Source organism: Chaetodon auriga, chromosome 19 (genome assembly GCF_051107435.1).
Source record: "Chaetodon auriga isolate fChaAug3 chromosome 19, fChaAug3.hap1, whole genome shotgun sequence".
Taxonomy (NCBI): domain Eukaryota; kingdom Metazoa; phylum Chordata; class Actinopteri; order Chaetodontiformes; family Chaetodontidae; genus Chaetodon; species Chaetodon auriga.
In genome coordinates, this window is record NC_135092.1 from 15,494,338 (window position 1) to 15,515,331 (window position 20,994).

A 20,994-nucleotide genomic window follows, 5' to 3' on the forward strand; every position below is an offset into this window, starting at 1 on the left:
TGCTGTAACCTTATAGTTTACAGTTTAATCTAAACTCCTGTATGCTGGAGAGTGTAGCCAAAATAAAACTGTGTGAATACGTGGGATGCACTTTATGCACACTGTCTAATGGTCTCTTTTCATACCATTATCCTCTTCACTGCCCTTTCGTCATGTCTTTCACTTGGCTCTTTATTCAGTCCATGATTCACAGTCTCTTGTTTGCCCCTTCCTGCTGCCTGCACCTTACTCTTTCTGCCTCACTGGGCAGTGCTCCACTTTTGTGCTTGATATTTCAGCAGGCCATCCCTCCTTGGGGCTTTCCCCAAATAAAGGCTGCTCACAATAACAAACTAGGAAAGCAAAGCATTGAGTGAGGAAGACGATTATGAAAGTGGACTTTTCCCTGATTCCATGCTTAACGTTCTCTTTATCTCTGTCAGACAGTAATGTTTCAGACATTTCTTCAAATGATTCCCAGCTTGATATAGAGAACCAACATGTACTGGATATTTTATTTTACTAGAACAAGAAAAATCTTTAAAAAAATCACAAAAATATATGCTCCAAAGAATTTTTAATTCCACACAGTGAAAGGTTTGGTGATTGTCATACCTCTTCCTCTTCTGCTGTCTTTCCCAGCTCATCAGTAGCAGATCCAGCCGCTCAGGTCTTTGCAACAGTTGCTTCTAACCAGGCCAAACGAGTGAGTGTTATATCTCCTGTGTCCATCACTCACCAAGCTGTCATTCATCTTTTCAGATATTTGTTCACCCACACAACTATATTGCTATACGTCTGTCATTTCAGTGACACGTTGTCATTTATGTAGCTTATAAAATGTACCTTGAATGGCTCACCATTCAAATATTTTTGATAAAACAGGAAAAAAATGTGTGCATTGTCAAAATATGTGAAATGTTTTAAGGATATTATTTTTTGCTCATATCTGCCACTTGTACCATCTGCTAAATACTCATACTCAAGCGAATTGAGTGTCAGCATCCCTCTCCCTGCAACTTTAAAGTACATTCAACTTGTGAAAATTCACATATTGCTGTTAGTTTTGCATGTGAAGACGTGCCATTAACTGCTTGGGTGAGAAATGTCCCAGCTCCCTCCCATGTTAATGTTAGAAATTGCAGTTTGGTGACAGGGGAACCCCTCGCGCAAATCTTCGTCACTGTTCAGGCCCAAGTTCAGTTTAATGGGAATGACCCGAACATACTAATACATACTTGCTTATTCTCTGCATCCACCTAAAGATTGCTGTTTATTGCACCTGCGCTGCAACCTGCAGAGTAATTTTTTTTAATCTCATACACAATAGATATGTAGTGTTTTTCCGTGTTACGGTATAATAGCCGCTGCCTATTTGAAACTGTCTGTGCAGAATCCGAACCAAGGTATTCCGAAGATGCCCGCTGAAAGTACAACCCTTCAGGGAAGCTTCGTGTTTGGTAAGCACTGGTTAGATTAATGCATTTCCCTGATTTGGTTACACATAAACAAAATTGCAGTCATTGCTCATGATTCTTGACCATAGCTGTGCGTTCGGTAATCCTGGCATTTTATTTTGCAAAGTTATAGATTTTGACTGACTTCATTAACTTCTGCGTCCTTCAGGTCAGTCGGCCAAAACAGATGTTTCCGTGGCTCCTTCTGGCCCAGCAGAGCAGGGCACGAGCAAAGGCTTCTCCTTCACATCAGGGTGAGTCAACTTATCAAAATGGTGGAACCATTCCATATATTAAAATCTGGGTCTTTGTAGTTATTGGAGTTGGATCCTGTACTTTTCCAAAAGAGTGTGGTTTAATTTTGTAATTTCTCCCTCTGCTCTGATTCCTAATCTTACATCACGCTCAGAAATGTGTAGTTTCATTGTGACTTCAATTGTTTTTTGCAGGTCTACAGGCTTCAGTTTTGCTTCAGTTACACAGGGAGCTGGAATGTCACAAGGTAAAAAACAGCACAGCAGCTTTGTATTCGATTGTTGTGGGATGGTGGAAAGCGTACACACCCCTCACCTTGTCCTGTTGTTTTGCCCCTGTGTCTCTCCAGGGAAAGATGTGAGTAAATTCTCCTTTGGTGGAAATGGCAAGATGATGTTTGGCCAGACTGTGGAGGAGTCGTTCTCGCCTGCTCTGTCCACTGGGTCTCCCACCTTGCCTACAAGCACGTCAGGAGACAAACCCACCTCCACGACTGCTGCCCTCAGGATAGAGCCACAGCCCCCAAAGACAGCTGGAGGAGAAACTCTGGGCAGTTTCTCTGGACTTCGTGTGGGCCCAGGAGAAGAAGCTAAGGATTCATCCACTAAATCAGCTGCTGCCTCATTTGCCTTTGGGGAAACTGGACTTGGTACAGCCAAGGGACCGGCACAGTTTAGCTTTGGTGCAATTCTCCAAAAGGCTGCAGAAGATTCTACTGGAGCAGACTTGTCAAAGGGGGCAGCATCAGGCAGCTTGTTCAAGCCTCCGGAATCAAACACCAAGCCGGCCTTCTCTGTTCCCCAGCCCAGCTCTGTTGCCTCAGCGTTACCTATGTCTTTCAGTAGTATTCTTGCAGCGTCTTCAGATGCATCTGAGGAACCCAAACTTCCCCCGCAACCTTCAGAACCCACACCACCCCCTGAAAAAGAACCTGCTACTGAACCAGCTGCAGATAACACTAGTCCCCCGGTAGTAGATGAGCCCACAGCAGATGCTGCCACTGCAGAAACCACAGCAGCCACAGTTGCAGCACCATCACCCGCACCTCCTTTGGCCACAACTGCACCTACCCCAGACCCTCCCTCCTCCATCACCGCACCAGCTGAAGCAACAGCTCCAACACCAGCCAGTGTGGCTCCCGTAATAGAAGCAACCGCAGACAGCACCACCACCACCACCACTGCTCCTGTGGTTACTGCCACCCCTGCTGGGGCACCTGTCTCCCAGGTAGCTCCAGCAGCATTCCAAGCGCCCAGTTCTGACAAACCAGGTTCCATTTTTACCCAGCCTGCCCCTGCAGTAACAGACAGCACTTCGCTTGGAGTTACACCAGTTATCACCACAGTTAGCCCTGCAGCCACCACTCCCACCCCTGTTGTTGCTAACAGTACAACTACTGCTGCTAGCACTGTGTTTGGGCAACCTGCTGCACCTCCAGCATCCTCAGCTCCTTCAGCCCCTGCAGCTCCGGCAGCCCCAGTATCAACAGCATTTGGCTCAGCTGGGTTTGGTGCATCAACTGGAACTGGTTTTGGCAAGTCTGTATTTGGCCAGGCGAGTAGCTTTGGCCAGCCTGCCAGCAACACAGGAACAGCCAGTGGCTTTTCTTTTGGCCAATCAGCATTTGGAGCAAGTTCCAACAGCGCGACTACTGGAGGAGGTCTCTTTGGTGCTTCTACTGGTAGCAATGCCATTTCCTTCTCCTTTGGCACAAGTAGCGCCAACACAGCCAGCAGTACAGCCTCTGGGCTGTTTGGACAAAGCACACCAGCATTTGGCCAGAGCTCTGGATTTGGGCAGGGTTCTGTGTTTGGGAGTAACACCACCACATCCTCATCTTCGGGATTCAGCTTTGGACAGCCCTCAGGTGAGTGTAGGTCTGATCTTGAGTTATTACTGGTCCCTGGTAAAATATGGTTTGTGGCCAATGGTTTTATTTCTGCTTTACATCCGTGGGATACAGGAGTAGTATAGCTATAGAAGCAGGTGATTTGTAAAGAGGGGGTTCTGGTCCAGAAAATCTTAGATTTTTAAGCTGACGATGATATAAATGAAAGTTTAACTAGGAGAATGTGACCCTTCAAATTAACGTGATCTGATCCGCTACAGGAAAGATATATCACTCTTTACACAGTCAGTCCACTCTCCATTGTACAATGCTGTCACAGAGGATCTTTGAGAGCAAGCATTATATATCAAATAGCTGATATGACCTACCTCTGCCGCTGTTTGTCATTTGAACTTGAGAGAGCAACTCTCAACACCAGCTAAAGGAGAAAAGCTGCTACGTGAATGTTTCGTACACTGCTATTTGCTAATGATTAGCATCTTCACATCCACACACTCATATATGCAGCAGTAGTAGGCTGAGGCTGAACAGTAAAGAGAGGACTGGATTTTGCTTCATTTTAGTTAAATAGTGTAAATTACAAAAGTTGGAATTATTACCTGCTAAAAGCCAGATCAGATCTGCACTTTGTCAGTCTTATGACAGTAATGTTATTGATCGTGAGAAGAGTTTCTCAAAATGTTGTGAACAGTTTTGAAAATATTTGCCAAAACTTGCTTTTGTGCTGCTTTCTACATCATGTTTTTATCCATTGTCTCCTGTTTATCAGCCTGTTTGTCAAGTCATTCTCATTTTTCTTATGCTATGGCATATGCAAATTATAGCTTCACTCAAGGGAAGCCATGCGATTCCTAATTTCACCTGAACACAGCATCTTCATTTCACCAAATTCACCCTGGAATCATTCCATACTGTGTTTATTTATAAATTAGAAAGATGACACCTTCCAGCTCTCAGAGTAATGGGGTGTACAAAGTTTTCAATTTAAAACCTGTCAGCCATAGACATTGTTGTCACTCAAAGTGGTGTTATCTTTTCTAATCAGGACCAAATGGTGTTTAAGCTAACAACACCTGCAAACCACCACCACCACCACCACCACCCCAAATATTATGTCTGTAAGGGCAGTAAGCAGTGAAGGAGGCTGTGTGAAACGTCGTATTGTAGTCACTGAAGTCAAATGGGACTCCTCTTTTGGTCGACATGCCATCATCATGCAGGAGAGATGATGCCCAGTTTTGCCTGCAGCTCTTCTGCCAGTGGGTTGGAGGTGTGGCTGTGGCTGTGGGATTTGGGAAGGTGTGGCAGTCTGAGGAAGGAGGGTGGCATGAGGGGAGTTGTCCTATTCCCAAACATTCTCTAAATTCCCAGCACAATATGGGAATGTGTGTCTCTGCAGACAGCTGATGTTCAAGTATCAGCTCAGCAGTTAGATGCAGCCTGTCACTGCTGTCTACAGATTTTAAAGGGGGGTTCGAGTTTCCAGAGTCAGCTCATTCGTTTTTATGACACTGTGGGAAGAAGAGGAAGCTATGCAGTGGTCGTGAGGAAATTTATGACAGCTACATCTACATCTAGTAGTGCTGAGAGAACAGTGAATCTGTCAATCCTGACTGTTTTTTCCTTCTTGTTACAGCTTTTGGCTGCTCTTCTGGCACGCCTGTGTTTGGCCAACAGCAAAGCAGTGGGAGCCTGTTTGGACAGGTACCATCCACATATTTTTATGATTGATAAAAAGTTAAATTAAAAAAAAAATCCCCTTCCTCTGGACACATTGTATACCTGACATCTCTCGCAGCAGCAGCCATCATCTGGTGGGAGTCTGTTTGGTGCAAGTTCAACCAATGCAGCAGGCTCAGCCGGTGGCGGAGGGTTCTTCAGTGGCCTGGGAGGTAAACCGAGCGAAGATGCCGCCAATAAGAACCCATTTGGCACCACAGCTGCCACAGGAGGGTTTGGGCAGCCTGCTCCGACAGGTGGGCTAATGCAATCTGGAAAAAAAACAAACAAAGAGGTTAAGCAAACCCCCATTTTACTGTCTTATACTGATACACTTACCTGCCTGTGTCTCCTCTAGGTGCCAACAGTCTGTTTGGGAATAGTGGTGCCAAGACCTTTGGTTTTGGACAGTCCTCTTTTGGAGAGCAGAAACCCAGTGGGACCTTCAGCACTGGTGCAGGAAGTGTAGCATCCCAGGGGTTTGGCTCCTTCTCTACGCCACCAAAACCAGGTACAGCTTGAGTCCTCACCTCACTGAAAGTGATGCTTGCTTGTACTTTGCAGTTAACTTTTTATCACATGATTTATACTGCTGATTACTTTCAGATCAGGCTTTGTTTCCATGTGCTGTGGATTCTTCCTTTGAGTAGAGATTAATTTTCTTAATTAGAATTGAGCAAAGGACCTCACAAATGTAAATAGTGCTGTTATTCTGTAATTATAGAATTACATAATTCCAATCATGTTCACCTGATGGGCCTCGTTTTAGTGATTTTTGATATCCCCTGTCCTTTCACATTTTTCGGGGTCTGGCTTAGGGCCTCTGGGTTAGTGATGTGTGAGGTTCAGTGATAGTGGCACGGCTGGGATACAAGCCCCGTCACCTATACATAATCGCATTTTTCACAGCAGCTGACTCTTGACATTGCTTTCTCCTTTATCATCTGTGCTACAGCTAGTGCCCTTATCTCCTCCCCCCAGCAGAGCAGAAAGTGAGTTAGTCAGGCTGCATTATTACCTGCCTGCATACTGCTGATGCAATGTTCCTCTCAACACCGCTAAGTCACAGGGCGATGACTTCAACATGTCATGTACTTATTTGAGTATCAGATGTGTGTTTGATACATGAAACGCTTTACATTATCTATTTAAACTGCCTAATTTTATTTCGTATGAGTGTTTTATGTCTTTAGTTAGCACTATTCAGTAGAGCTGCTATGTCATGGGGAAAAGAGTGTAGATTTGTCATGCCTGGTTAGAAACTGTATCAATTTTCTGCTATAATTTGCCTTCATCTGGTTTCTGTTAAGAGCATGTGAAGACAGCTGGATATAAGTATAATTTGATACTGTGTCCTTGTTGATTTGCTATGCTATGCTTATTGGACAGGGGCTGCTCCACGAGTTTAAGTGTCCGGTCATGTATGTAGTTAGTTTGTCTCGTGCTCTCACTGCTTTAAAACTGCTTTGCTTTACTTAGCAGAGGACTGGCAAATCACTTTGTATCGGTGTCAGTCATCACAGCTGATCCTGTCCTCAGTAAACTGAAAAAGAAATTTAAAAGGATGTTATTTTTCATATGGTCCAAACTACCTACTATGCTCCTGTACACCCAAGCTCCAAGACTGTTTGGCAGATTAACAAGTTGGAGTGGATCAAGTGCAAATGAAATTAGGTGTAGAGCAGGTTTAAGTATGAAGTATTAACTTGATTCATGCACAAATAGATTTCTTGGTCTTCAGGATATAAACTGAGCCTCTTTATTGTTTTTTGGTTTTGGTTTTGTTTTTTGTTTTTTTGCAGTTCTTGGGACACGTAGTCATAGCAGAAGCATCCAAGCTATCCCTGAGCTCCACTGGGATATCGGTACCACTCAGCACACTAATGCCCTATCACTGGCCCACGTACAGGGAGTGTAATCTTGTTACATTAGCTCAATCAATTATTTACTGGGGCATGCTGGTGGCCAGGCTGTAATTTCAGTAAACCCTTTCTACCCCTGCTACTCCAACCTCTGAGGCCAGAGTTGGACTGAAGTCATTAAGCTGTCACATTGTGTTGCTCCAAAACAATAAGGCCCTGTGCACAGCAAGACAAAAATATGCCATGATCAGATGTTCAGTTGTGAGAAACAATAGAGAGTTAACACCTTGACAGACCACATGTAGAATGTATGTGTGGTCATATTAACAGAGTCCACGCAGGTGAACTCTTTTTTCCTGTCTAGAAGCTTGGCTGTAACTCCCTTTACATATTCTGCTGCTTTCTGTTACAGAAGCTTGTTTAAGCTTTATTTTCCCCTCTGCAGGTGGCTTTGGCAGTGCACCAGTGTTTGGGAGTCCCCCTTCCTTTGGTAGCGCCCCAGCGTTTGGCGCCGGAGCATCATTTGGCTCAAACGCTTCCTTCAGCAACAGCATGGGTTCCGCTGGTGGTAAAGTGTTCGGAGAGGGAACGGCGGCCTCCAACATGGGAGGATTTGGGTAAGAAATTTAAGACGTTCTGTGGAAGGTTTTGTAAAAGAAAGGTTTGCTGTAAACATAGCCACGAAATGGGCTGCAATGTAATCCCTCCGGGCATTCGTACACCGTCAGTGTACATCCACGAAAAGTGTTTGTTTTTGCCACTGACAGCTCTGACTGTTATAAAAGTGTCTGAAAACATCATGGAAAGGATCTCTACGGAGTTAGACCTTTGAAGACCAGAAACAGCTGCGATATCGTTCTCGCCGAAGCCACCAGACTCCATTTACAGAAACAGTCATTTTATCACTGTAAAACACACTTCATCCAAACTCGACAGAAACAAAAATAAGACTCACAAAATCCTTCTTGGTTCGTCTGTCCACTGTTCCAACAATCACCACCACCTCTGGTTTGGTTGAAATAAACTCTTAATTCACCGTATCAGGAGAGGAGCGAGAGAGACGGCGGATGTCAGAGAAGCAGCGGGGCAAACGGCGTGAAGAGACGAAAATTTTCACTTTTAACCAGACATTGTGACCGTAGCGATTTAAGTCTGTCAGTCTTAAACAGATTTTTGATAATTGCTACACAGCAGAAACTCGGTTTTGTGACTCCTGTCCATCATGCAGAATATTCATCGACAGCCTGCTGTTACCTTGTCGCAGACTAAACATTTGACTATCGCCAGGCCCTTTGCGTAATACAGACACAGGAGAGGAGCAGCAGCAGGATTTTGCCTGCAGCAGTTTTTGAACAGAACATCTGTGATCTCTCTCGCTCAGTGCGCCATCACACAAGCACAACACATAAAGCCACTGAAGGGCAGTGTTCAGTACATTGCTAAACACTCTTTTAACATTATCCTGAAGACGTGGTGAAATAAAGCAAAAGGAGCAAGTTTTGGAAGCCCCAGTGAAACCTTGCATGCTTTCACACTGTTGAAACCACTGCTCTAGTACACACACATATTTTTTTTCTTACTCCAACAGGTAAGACTGGAGGTTTAAATTAAAAAAGATCTGAACTCCACGCCAGTTTACTGAATGGGGAATTCTTTACAGCTCCCAGCAAGTCCGCCTTATTCCATCTGAAATTTCATTTTAAGATACAGGAAAAGGGATTATTTGACCTTTTCCTTCTTTCCATCATTTCCACTCTAATGATTTCTCCAGCTTCTTTATCAACCTTGTGTGTCCACAGTGTGCATGTGTTCTGTCACGGCGCGCATGGCTGCAAGCCCAAAACTATGGAGCCCCGTGCAGGACTAGATTATTCGCCTCACATAATCTCACTGCTGCCTGCAGATTAAACTGGCTCGCTCTCTCTCAGCCTCTCTCTCCTGCTCTATTTTGCGTATTCTCCTTTTTCTTTCCCTTGGGAGTCAGTGGGCGTGGGTCCTGTAGAAGGGATTACTGCTTTAAACCCCCATCGCTCAATCCTCACAAACACCATCTGACACTTATTTCCTTGCTAGCTTGTTTACATGGAATATTTACACCATAGTCATTTCTCTTATCTCGTTTTTTCTCCCTTTGCGTGAATAAAGTGCTGTTGTTGTTTAAAGCAGGGCTGTTAAATGGCATCCAGCCCCCGCGGCGTAGTGTGTTCATTGTGTCTCATCAGCCTCGGTCGCTGCCACATATTTATTTCCATGTGCTCGTTTGAGTAGTCTTTTTCTAACTGTGTACCACATCACTGTGTCTGCTTCCGTTTTCAGGTTTGCCTCACCTCCCAGTGCCCCCCCTTCCTTTGGCGCTCTAGCCAATCAGAACCCTCCGTCGTTCGGAGGCTTGGCCCAGCAGAGCCCTGGGTTTGGAAGTCAGCCCAGCAGCTTCTCAGGCTTTGGACAACAGCCACAGGCAGGAGGTGAGACGACTACTGTCGCTGTCCTTTTTTTTTTTTTTCCTTTTCTCCCCTTCATCCTCAAATGTTGTCTTGCTTATCAGCACTAAGTTGCCGATTGAAAGCAGCACGTCATTTGGAGTCGGTATTCTTCCAACATCAGTATACTGATGTGGTAATGACGACAAAGCATCTATGTATTGGTTTGTCTTATTTCTGTGCGCTTAGTTTTGTGGTCGGGGTAGTGATGAAATCAATTGCACCACAGAGTTTGTTTTTCAGTAAAATGAATATTCAGAACAGCAGTTTTTTGTCGCGTACCTTAAATAATTTCTTACAACCAAACATTCCACCAAATTTCCCTTTTTAAATGTGGCCATTCGTGCTTAGATTACAGAGTTTACAAGGTGCACCTGAATGCACCATGAAGTCCCTGTGTGGTGTTGTGCGTGACTATTTTGGTGCAAGCATTTACCCGCCAGTGAGTTTTACTTGCCCAGTGGAAAATCTACCCGGATTTGGCACTTCGTGGGGATTCATTTCAGACCCACAGGTGCATTTACATGAATAATCTTTCTCGTTCATCATGTTTCAGACAGTCTTTTGCAATATGTTTATCGCGCATATCTCAGCAGCGATGAAATATTTCATCAGTCAGCACTAGTATTAATAAAAGTATGAATTTAGCAAACATAAGGTAAGACAGCACCAAATGATGGTCATGCTGTGGGATTCAGAAATGTCCCAGCGTCGTGTCACTGCAGAGACGATTCAGGCGCGTCTGAGTTAGCATGTTTGACCTAAATTTGTCAGCTCATCAGAATTCCCTGGTCGTCTTCTCCCCGCTTGTTTCTGTGTGATCATCGTGTCTTTTTCTGTCTTTTGTCTGCTTTGCTGCAGCCTTTCGTCAGTCGTATACATACTGTACATCAGACCGTCCAATTCCCCCTTTTATCCCCTCACCTTTCTAAACCTCCTCTGCCTCGGTCTTCCAAAGCTTTGCCTGTGTCAGGTCACGTTACGTACACAACGCACAGATCGGTCAGAGAAAACCCGCTCTGTGAAATGAGAACTGCTTCAGGAGTTTTCACCTTTTGGCACGCTGACACTCATATTGTTTCATTGCTACAATCGCCCAATTAATCCCTTTTTTCCCACTTTTTGTAGGATTCTCAGGAAACACCTTCGGGTCTGCAAACCAGTAAGTGCGTTCAACACTGTGTGTGCGTGTGTGTGTGAACTAATGAGCAGACAGACCCACATTTCTCCGTGGCAGCAGCGTGTTGTGCCTGTGGTGCTTGAACTCTGCTGAAGCTCACATCTTTCCTCCACAACGCGGTTCCCCGTAGAACCTTTTCAGACTGAATCCCACCTCCATTGTTTCCTTTTCTCGATCTTTTCTCTTCGCCCGTTTACAGTCAGACTGAGCTCTGTTGCTATTTCATTGCATTGAAATACAGGATTTTTTTTTTTTTTTTTTGCCTTCGCTTTCAACCTTGGATTAAAAAAAACACAAACATAAACAAATTATACATGAAAGCATTTAAAAAGGTGATCTAATGCATGATACAGTAAATACTGTACAATGCTGCATACGCTGCGTCCCCCTGTGGAAAGTGGCTGTCCCTGAGTGGCTGATGCATGATTAAATGCTCTAGTAGCACTTCCTTACTAATTGGCCTGTTGCGATTAGATTTTCATTCCCATCCTGCTCTCTCTCTCTCTCTCTCTCTCTCTCTCTCTCTCTCTCTCTCTCTCTCTCTCTCTCTCTCTCTCTCCCTCTTTTTGGTCTCTCATCCCTCGATCCCACTCTCTACCTCTCCCTCTGTTGCTGCTTCTGCCTGCGTCTGCTGCTGTGTGTCACATGGCAGCCAGCGTTCCCCGGGGTGTGTTCCAGTGGAATGCACTCTGAAGTGTGCAGGAGTGTGTGGAGACGAGGCTTAGCCTACCGGACACGTTCACATGCTGTTAATAATCCTTCTCTCTTGTTCTGTTTCCAGTTTTTCACTCTGTGTCTTCAGCACATGCGGCTTCCTGCTCATTGTGTTTCTGATTCTGACCCGTACACGTTTCAGGGGTTGCTGCAACACTGAAATAGCTGACACTTGTTTTCATGCAAAACGAACTTCTATCATTTTTGACTGAGACTAAAACAAAAAAGGGATCAAATTTGTACCACAGTTTAATAATCCACAACAAGGCAAACGTCACAGTTAGATAAGAGATGAACAGAGACTCACTGTGGATCCTGAGCTGATGCATCTCTACTCACTGTGCGGAAAATCTAATTCATTCAAAGTCATGTTGCCATTTCATTTATAGTGACGTTTGATAAATTACACAAGACAAAAGGAAAAACCTAAATATTTAGTTTGTGTGCGTTTATTTCGAAACACACACATAGAGCTCCACTGCTCGTTTCTTTATCTTGAACCTCTTAAAATTCCCAATTTCCTCTTACCGTCCTCATAAAAACAATTCAATATGCAATATGCTAATAGCGGCGCCATGAGATCAAATGGAAACATGTGCAGTCTTGTGGTAATAATACTGCTACAAGTGCCATTTAAAACTCTTTCAATAATCTCCCCTCTCTGCTTTGTCTGTCCTTTCTTCTTCCAGATCAAGGCCTCAAACATTTGCCAGTTGGAGAAGCTAGTTTTATTAAACGTCCGTGAGCTAGACGTCACTCCTTTCTGCAATCAAGCTCTCTGTGCCACACAGTGGGCGGAGGGGAAGGGAAAGATTGTGTCGCTCTTGGGTTAAAGCAGTAAATAAAGTGAACTAGAGGATAAATTTACATGCTTTTTGGTTTGTAGAAAACTTTTGTATATTTTAAGAAAAGTTTAAGGAAAGTTTCCAAGCAGCTCGCAGAGTGTCGTTCATTCTCTACATATATGTATATTCATTTGGGAAGTTCATGCTGTAGGAGAACACGGGGGTCGGGTAGTGCGAGGTACCCGCAAAAACAGATTTTCTACAGCGTTTATGGGAATCATAGGAAACTAAAAATGAGCTTTTTGTAAACTGATTCATGACCTTCTTCAGAAAGAATCATGCATTGTTACACCTTGATGCAGCTTACAGACTTTATCGTCATAACATCCAGTGTGACTTTTGGCTTGTAGATGAATTTTGTGTCCAGCCTTCTAAACTTTTTGTTTCTGTAGTTTTTTAACATGCAAACGCTTTGAAATTTACTTCAAAACATTTCGACCTTTTGTGGAAGGACGGTCTTCTCAGCGTGGCTTTATGAGTTACTGCAGTACAGTCTACGGTCAAACGTGTGCACGCATGCAGAATGTACCAAAATGAAGCAAACCCAACATCTTCAGCTGTCACAGAAATGATTGTGGTTCGATGTGAGAATAAAAAGTTCTATTTTCTTTTTTTCAAACGATCTTTGCAGTAAACTCCTGCTTGATGTATATTTTTACATGGAAAAGTGGAAATGAATGAATGAAATGTCTCCAACAGCGTATTTGCCTTCTCAGAAGTGTGTTTTTTCACTCGGTCGTGTTAATGGTTCATTGATTCTTCCCGGCGATAATGAAGCGGCGAACCAAAGCAAACATTACTGTTGGATCATAATGGGAATAATCCTCATAGTCAATTTCTTATCTAGAGCCTTCAGCGCGCCGCCTGGAGAACTGACATTATCTGGCAAAGTGGAAAGACGTTACTTAAATTTTCTACCATTTTATTTAATTTAGCGCACAGAGAGACTCGTACTAAACCGTCCTGACGTACATTACAGCACTTCACGTCAAAGCAGGGCAAAGCTCTGCTGAGTGTTTCCTCACCACAGACGAAAATGAAATGTGAATATTAGCAGCGCAAAATGAAACACAGTTTAATTCAAGGTGGCGTGAAGAATAGCGTGGCAGCAAGCCCGTGGCCATGTTTAGATGGTTCACTAATTAATGCTAAATCCTTCTTGATATGCAGCTCGTTCCTCCTTCTTGAGGAGGGAATTCATTGAGTCACAGCTAAATTGGGCTGTGGGAGAATGCTGATGGGGATCTATGGCTTGTGGCACCATCTACAGAATTAGTTTCCCGGCTTATGGCTGCGTGTGGGGCATGTCACTGTCACTCTGTCCACCCTTATCTCCACCCGTCTCTCGGGCGGCAGAGGTCCCGGTCGCTCTGAAGTGGCACGGGAATGTCAGGGTCATAAAATGTGACCTGAAGCCCCCACCTGCTGAAATGGTCAAATCCACGCTCCCCAAATAGTCTGTAATACAGTCAACTGGAGCCAGGGGCCATAAATCAATATAAGAGTGGATTTTTATTATTTTTTTCTAATTAGCTAAGTTGGATATGTGTTTCTGTCCGAACAGACAGTGTTGTGTGCGTGATCAGCAGCAGATCTGTTTGATGTCTCAGGTAAAGAACCGGACACAATGGCAGATTACTGAGGCACACGGGCAGTTACAGAGCCCAAAGTCTGTAATGCTTTCAGCTAAAGCGGATGAGCTTATGAGATTTTCAGCACCCACTCCACAACTGGCCTCCATGGTCAAGCATTAAAGGTTGGAGGGGTGTTGTTTTCCTTTTCTTTTCAATATAACAGAAACAATAGTGACACTGTTCATTTCTTATTTCTCGTGTCACCGTCGCTGGTGATGGAAATTGCAGGAAAGTCTCACAGACACTCGGGAAGATGACAGCTGTCTTCATGGAATCCAGATAAAAATAGCTAAACCACCCCTCCCCAGCCCCCAACCTTATTCTGCTTCTCCCCCACCCCCCAAGTGAGTGATGATTAGCAGCTCTTGAGCACATCCCGCCTTGCTTTGCTGACATATTCATCATCCCTACATGTGCCACTGCGCTCCGCAGCGTGAGCATCTTTTGGGTCTTCAGGCATTATTATGAACTGTGTGCTGCTGATTCTGGTCACTCGGGCGTCTCCCGTCCTGTACGTCATGTACCAGCCGGGCTTTTCAGGACACACTGTTATGTGAGTTGAGTGCTACCCAGTGTTAGCGAGCACCGGCTCCACTGAAAGTGCATGCTACAATTTTCCCTAATGGGTAATTTTGTCTGCACAGATAATCCAAATCCAATAATCCACCTACAGACAAGGGAGACCTCGCCCCCTCTTTCTCTTCTCATGCACACTGTGCTGACTGGGTGGTGCACTGCAGACCGTTTTTTCTAAGGCCTCCTATTGGCTACCTGGGGGTGTCCAGCAGCCATGCAGTTATGAAGAGTTTGAATGTTTCTTTGAATTTTTTTTAAGGTAGGAAAATTGACCGGTGAGGACAGTTTTTGCATTGCTGAGCAACAAAATAAGACCAAGACCACTTGTATTTATAACTGTGTGTCAAAGGAAATCAATCTGTAAACATCAACTAAATTCAAGGCAGAAAACCTTAGATTAGAGCCACTTTGTCACCAGCAGGTCAAAATGTCCAAACGTCCTGTGAAATATCTCAACATCTGCACGATGGATCAATGCTGAGGATGTATTGTAAAGACTTTGGTGAGCCCCTGAATTCTCCTCTCGTGCCACCACGAGGTTTACATTCGTGGTCTGAGCGTCTCAACATCGGCTCAATTGCCATGAGATTCGGTCCACACTTTCATGTCCCCCTCAGCATGAAGCCAACTTTTACTGGAGTTAACTGGATGTATTCATGTCCAAGTTTGGCTTTGGCATATCATATATTTTTCCCCTGAATATGAAAGGAGCCAAAATCCAAAGTGACAACCTTTGCATTACACTTTGCCATAATCAAGCATCATCACATTTAATCACCTCCAGCTATGTCTCTTCTTTAACTCCCACCACACAGGTGGATGTAAGGACATGCTCACTTTGTATGCTGGTATTCATGCGTAAATGCTAAGCACAGCTTTGAGCACTGTAGCATTGCAGTGACGTGAACATAATGCATGATAAATAACACCGGAGCCACTGTACCAGTAAGTCCATCCCGACCTCCCGACCTTTAATTACCCACCTGCCTCAGTTCCTCCTCTTTCACTCTCTTCCCAGCTCTGTCTTTAACTGACTCACGGGGATTACGCAGTTCAGTGTCATCACTTATCCCGATACTTCAAAGCAGCTTTATACGGGAAGTTTTAATTTCAAACTCCAGTTATTCTTCCACGTGTGCACAAAGTGCCCTTCTCCTGCAGAAGAAGCCGACGCTCCCTCTCCGTTAACATGTGGCACGACGTAAACAGGTGCATGCAATTTCAACATGTACTTTGCATGTGAATGGATTACGGAGTGGGCTTAAAGTCTTATCTAATAGACTTGATCATGGATGTCAGGCGTTATCACAGATGTCATGGGGAAGGCTTTGAGCATCACCAGAGCTGCAGAGTTGCTAAGCTTTTGAAGACAGATTCTGTTTCTGTAATCACACCTACCAAGACAACAGCTACTCTTTCTGGTGTCCCCATGACACACATTTAATACTGTTAATCCCAATTTCTTATATTCATTCCCTTTATTCAAACGTAAACGTTATGGAACAGCTAAAATAAGAGCGTAAACACCAGAAGAAGGAAAGAATGATGTGTAAGTGCATGCCTCGCCATCACAATATCTCAAGTATCCGCTAATGTTACCATTGATCCATCCATGATAACTGGATATATGTGATACCTGATATATATATATATACTGTATATATAGAGGCAGACACAGGAAGCCTTATTCTAATAGATAAATGATTTAGCACATATCTGCACACCTACATCTCTGCGTCTGACAGTATTCACCTTGCAGCTCCACTCTGTCATCACCTTCATCGCAGATGGCTTCAACAAGCTGCTTGCACCACTGATGTGAGAAGTCCTCCTTCATTTGCGCTAAAGGGCACTTGAGGTCAGGCCCTTGCTTTGGCCACAAAAGCTGTTTTTCTTTATCGGTGTAAAGAGCTGAGCCACAGCTGGCTTCCCAGCGTCATCTCTAAATTTCCCACTCAGGTGAGCATTCCCTGTTTCTATAGTGCTGGGCGTCCAGTTTGAGCTGAAGCTTCACACGTATTCCATCAGCTTTGTCAGAAAAGAACCCAGAAGTCACTGTGCTGACGGCTCGTCCAGAGTCCTTCGGGTTTAGTTTGATTGCAGTGGTTTCGTAATAATTAAATCAGATTTTGACTTATTTGGCTTTGAGAGTGTTTCAGGTCGAGCTCCTTAATCTCAGTCAACACAGAGTTAATTTTCTTATTTGCTGAATCCTGGACTTTCCCCTCTTCACTAAGCAAGCATCTTGCATTTGAATGCATATTAAACACTGCTGGTGTCAGCAGATGTGTTGTACTGCCCAAATTTGTGGTACATAAATTAACTGAATCCATATCCGCCCCTAAAATTATACCTGTGTTTGTCCTCCATCAATGAGACAAAGTGTAGCAAAAGATTCAGCACCGTTATGAGCTTTTATCTTTTTTAGACAGCGGCATGGCAGCACACGTCACCTCCAGAACCTGTAGCTTGTATCATGTGCTACATGTGCATCTGGGAAATAAATGTTACTGTGCATGTCACATGTCAACATCTGCATCTTTATAGTATATTCATTTAAAACAGGCATGCGGCCAAACCAGCAGTCACCAGTTGCTTTATTTCTGATAGGTCAAAGAGGATGAGCACAGGACTCATGGGCCATGTGCTCGCTAAGCTTTTACATTAATTACATTGAAACATGTTTGATTGCGGATGAGTCTGCTCGCCAGCATATATACTGATCCAATCCATTATTGTTTCTTAGCTTTAGCTCAGTTAGCAAATGGTAGAAAACTATTCACACTGACTTTATGTGAATAGCACCTTTCATAGAGAGCTATGTTACACAAAGTGCTTTACATAACTAAAACAAACAAAGAAGAAACATTCCCACCCCGACCCCCGACACATCCATTCCCTCCGCACCACCCCGATCCATGTACAAACATTAACTGATGATATTATAAATACTGACTCCATAAAAACAGGAAATACTATCATGACTTTTCATGAATCTGTAATGAGGAAACCCCAGAGGAAGGATAAACATCTAAAAATTCATAATAACTCAATAAAATGCAATAAAAAAAAATGAAAGAGTCATAAAATATAATAGATAAGTCATAAAATAAATAATGTGTGTAAAACCAGAAGTGTAAGGCGGGGCACTAAAAGGAAAACAAGGGTAAAATAACAAGAGCATAAAATAAAAAAACAACTAAGAGGAGATGTGATGAAGTAAAATCTGACATAAAAAATAGGTTTTGAAGAGGGAAATAATCAAGAAAATAAAAATATACCACATAAAACCAATAAAGGAAAGGTCAATAAATAAAATAGAAGAGGCTCAATGAAGGTTATTTTTAATTCGTCTATTAAAAAAATAAAAATAAAAAAAAAATAAATTTAGCTGCTACAGCTGCTTTTGTGTGTGAATTTAACGTTAAATACATTGTTTGTTGAGTTGGACTGACCAGTTTTCAAAAGGCAAACATACGAAGGTGTTAAAAACCACAACTACTGGCTCTAATGATTGTTCAAAAATTCAGTTCTAATGCATTATAGATCAGTTATTGAACATTCCTTCGCTGCCAAAGTCAATTTATGAACAACACAGTAACACTTACAACTGCAGACTTGATGTTTAAAACACATTATTGATGACTCATCAACATTTATACCTGCAAAGGTGATGAGTTTTAGAAAGTGACAAACCCAGGAGTTTGTTAATGGATGATTTAATATAATGGCATTATTAGAAAATAGAAAGGACAAACACCAGCTGTTGGGATTTTAACAACCCAAAATGTGTTCTCATTGATTTGACTGGTGTATAAAACAAAACTAAATCATTCATTAACCATTAATAAAGCCAATATACAGCTTAAAAATACTTAATTTAAAAAAAGAAGAGCTTGAAATATGGACCAAGACTTGTTTTACTGAGTGACACCTGACTGGACTTCATGGTTGGAGGGCAGCCTGGCTTGCTGTTGACACATGGAGGTGCTACACATGGCGCAGCGGCGTGGAATGACGAGACATGACAGCTCACACCAGTGAATTTTGTTTGAGCAAAATGGCGCCGAAGAATGTTTCACACTTTGTCCTCACTGCTGCAAATCATTGAGAAATGTCTGGATGTTTTGGCCAATTGTCACCACTCAGAAACCCAAACGGGACCTTCATCACCGCCTATCAGCACAGCGGTGTGAAGAATTATCAATGCAGCCTCAGTGAAATGACTCTCTGATGGGATCACTTGAAATGGTTTAAAAAACGTGGCTCAATCTGCTTTTTTTTCACCTGTTTTAGACCTGCGGTCATCCCAATGGATTTTCCTGACCTCTTTTGAGCTCCTGCATCTGTGGAGTGAGAGAAATTAAAGTAACCATCAAGTGAAAAGTGACAAAGTCTTATGTTTTATTCATATGAGTGAAGGTATTAATATTCACTGAAATGAATCATGGACACGGCAGGCGCAGGTCAGATGAGGTGTTCAGGTTGATTTCTTATAATTGTGTAACAGATCTCGATGCTCTCCCCGAGGAGCTGAGCTGCCTCTGATGTCTGGGTTTATTACAACAGCCCTGGCAGAGTGTGGGATCCAGCGGCATCGCATGCTGTAATTACACCGATGGCAATTAAAGTTTGCTAATAAGTGCCCCCGTCCCAGCTCGTGGGATGTTCAGCATTTAATGGCCATCATTAATTTAAATGGAAAATTACATTACACTGTACAGTAAGCAGCTATTGTCCCCATTCGAGGCTCAGTCACAGTCCAGATGTCGTCCCGCTGTTTGAACGCCAATCTCTTACATAACTGTGCAGGTCTCGATGGGAACGCCAGGCTTAAGTGTAGTATTGATCTACTTTGCTGCAGCATTGCATTTAAATGAAAGTTACATAATGTTGTCTGCAGGGTACAGTCTTTAAAATGTGTTAGAAGGTGTCAAAAAGTCAAACAAACAAACTTACTTTGTTTTGTGTGTGAGTGCTTTTTGCTGTATTGATTGATATTGTTGCAACACTGACTGACACCAGCAGGACGAGGTTCAGTCCTTTGTTATGAAGTTTCAATATTAGACCTGTAGCAAACACTATCACCACTTCCAGCAGCTCATGGTCTCATTATGTGCAGGTGTCGATTTATCAAAAATTTAATTGACTTTTTTTTGCCACTTGTCTGCGTTCAGGTTGCAAAATTTAATGAATTGTATCATTAAGAATAATTTCTTCCTTAACCTTCCTTCTTGCTGCAAACAACCTGGCTGCAGGAGCACTCGTTGGCTGGCATTAATCCAGAAAGAAGGTTTACTAAAGCCAGGATTTGAAGGTCTAAATTCTGTGTCAAAGTCTAAAAATAGTGGAATCAGCCTATGCAATGACTACCATGTGTATGCTTTTACATTGTAAATCCTCTGAGGTTGCTGAAACCCCCCAAATTCTCTGACACCACTTAATGTATCAAAGCAACATACTTGCATATTTACAAGTGCTATAACTGAAAAGTTATACAGAGGTCAGTCCTGGTAAAGATGGAAGTCTTTTCAACCAAAATAGCCAGCACATTTCTGTGGATCAGTCGCTAATCAGCCCCAGTATTAGCCCAGAGATCTCAAAGAATGACGGAGAGCTATCACAGCTCTAACATTGGCACCATGGGAGTATTAATAGTAACGTCTGGGGCTGAAGATACAGTGATACAGTGATTATTTGGTATTACAAATAGGGACAGGTGGATGCAAAGAGACAGTGCAACATACTCACAGACGCTGAGCCAAGTAAATATAGCTGCAAGCTCAGGAATGTGACCAGGATAGCAAAGACAGAGGCTGCAGGTCTGGATCTGAGTCCAGCTGAACCGGCACACAGTATCTGCTGCTGGACAGACGAATGTAGCACTTAGAAAATCACTTTGAATCACATGCAGCACTTTATTTGGTAAATGGACACATCATAGGACAGGAGGAGGAGTTCTGAGTTAAATCCAAGCACAGTATCACTTAACCTTACCAGCCTCTCTGTCGAAAACCACCAGCGGCTAAATCCCAACCTTGTCTTAAAATTTGTGCGTCAGTGTCCTTCATATCTGCAGGGATTCTCTGAGCCTGCGCTGAAAGGAAAAACATCAGCTCCCTGCTTATGCTGTGGATCAGAGATTAATTTTAAGTCCTTACCTGCATGCTGAATGTGGCACTATTAGAAACCAAGTGATGAATTCAAAATGAAGGAACCCCACGGAGCACTTTGCAATCATTTTAGGACTCCTTAAAGAGTTATAATGGAGGTGCAGTGCAGAAGGGGTGGGAGAAAAAAAGGCCTCTTCTATTATTGCTGCTCAGCATACCTGTTTGTCCTCTAGCATTTCAATTAATTCAGATTCATACATTTTAATTAATTTTGCTCCGTTGTGCCTCACCTTATATAATGTAGCTTTAATTTAAATCAGTATGTTTCAAC

The 20,994-nt window shown here is 43.2% G+C and overlaps 1 protein-coding gene across 2 annotated transcripts in view; it reads left to right on the forward strand.

Annotated features, from left to right (window-relative positions):
• The window catches only part of nup214 (nucleoporin 214), a 28,251-nt gene extending 14,962 nt beyond the window's left edge, over positions 1 to 13,289 (forward strand). Inside the window, exons 24-35 of one of the 2 annotated variants that reach the window (XM_076758281.1) lie at positions 622 to 685; positions 1,373 to 1,439; positions 1,606 to 1,690; positions 1,886 to 1,938; positions 2,041 to 3,558; positions 5,177 to 5,244; positions 5,339 to 5,516; positions 5,618 to 5,770; positions 7,567 to 7,738; positions 9,438 to 9,586; positions 10,730 to 10,763; positions 12,185 to 13,289. In XM_076758281.1, coding sequence (XP_076614396.1) covers positions 622 to 685; positions 1,373 to 1,439; positions 1,606 to 1,690; positions 1,886 to 1,938; positions 2,041 to 3,558; positions 5,177 to 5,244; positions 5,339 to 5,516; positions 5,618 to 5,770; positions 7,567 to 7,738; positions 9,438 to 9,586; positions 10,730 to 10,763; positions 12,185 to 12,221 — 2,578 coding nt within the window. In that variant the 3' untranslated portion in view covers positions 12,222 to 13,289. The remainder of the gene's footprint in view (positions 1 to 621; positions 686 to 1,372; positions 1,440 to 1,605; positions 1,691 to 1,885; positions 1,939 to 2,040; positions 3,559 to 5,176; positions 5,245 to 5,338; positions 5,517 to 5,617; positions 5,771 to 7,566; positions 7,739 to 9,437; positions 9,587 to 10,729; positions 10,764 to 12,184) is intronic. The other variant, XM_076758282.1, reaches the window with a different exon arrangement.
• The last annotated feature ends 7,705 nt before the right edge of the window (positions 13,290 to 20,994 follow it).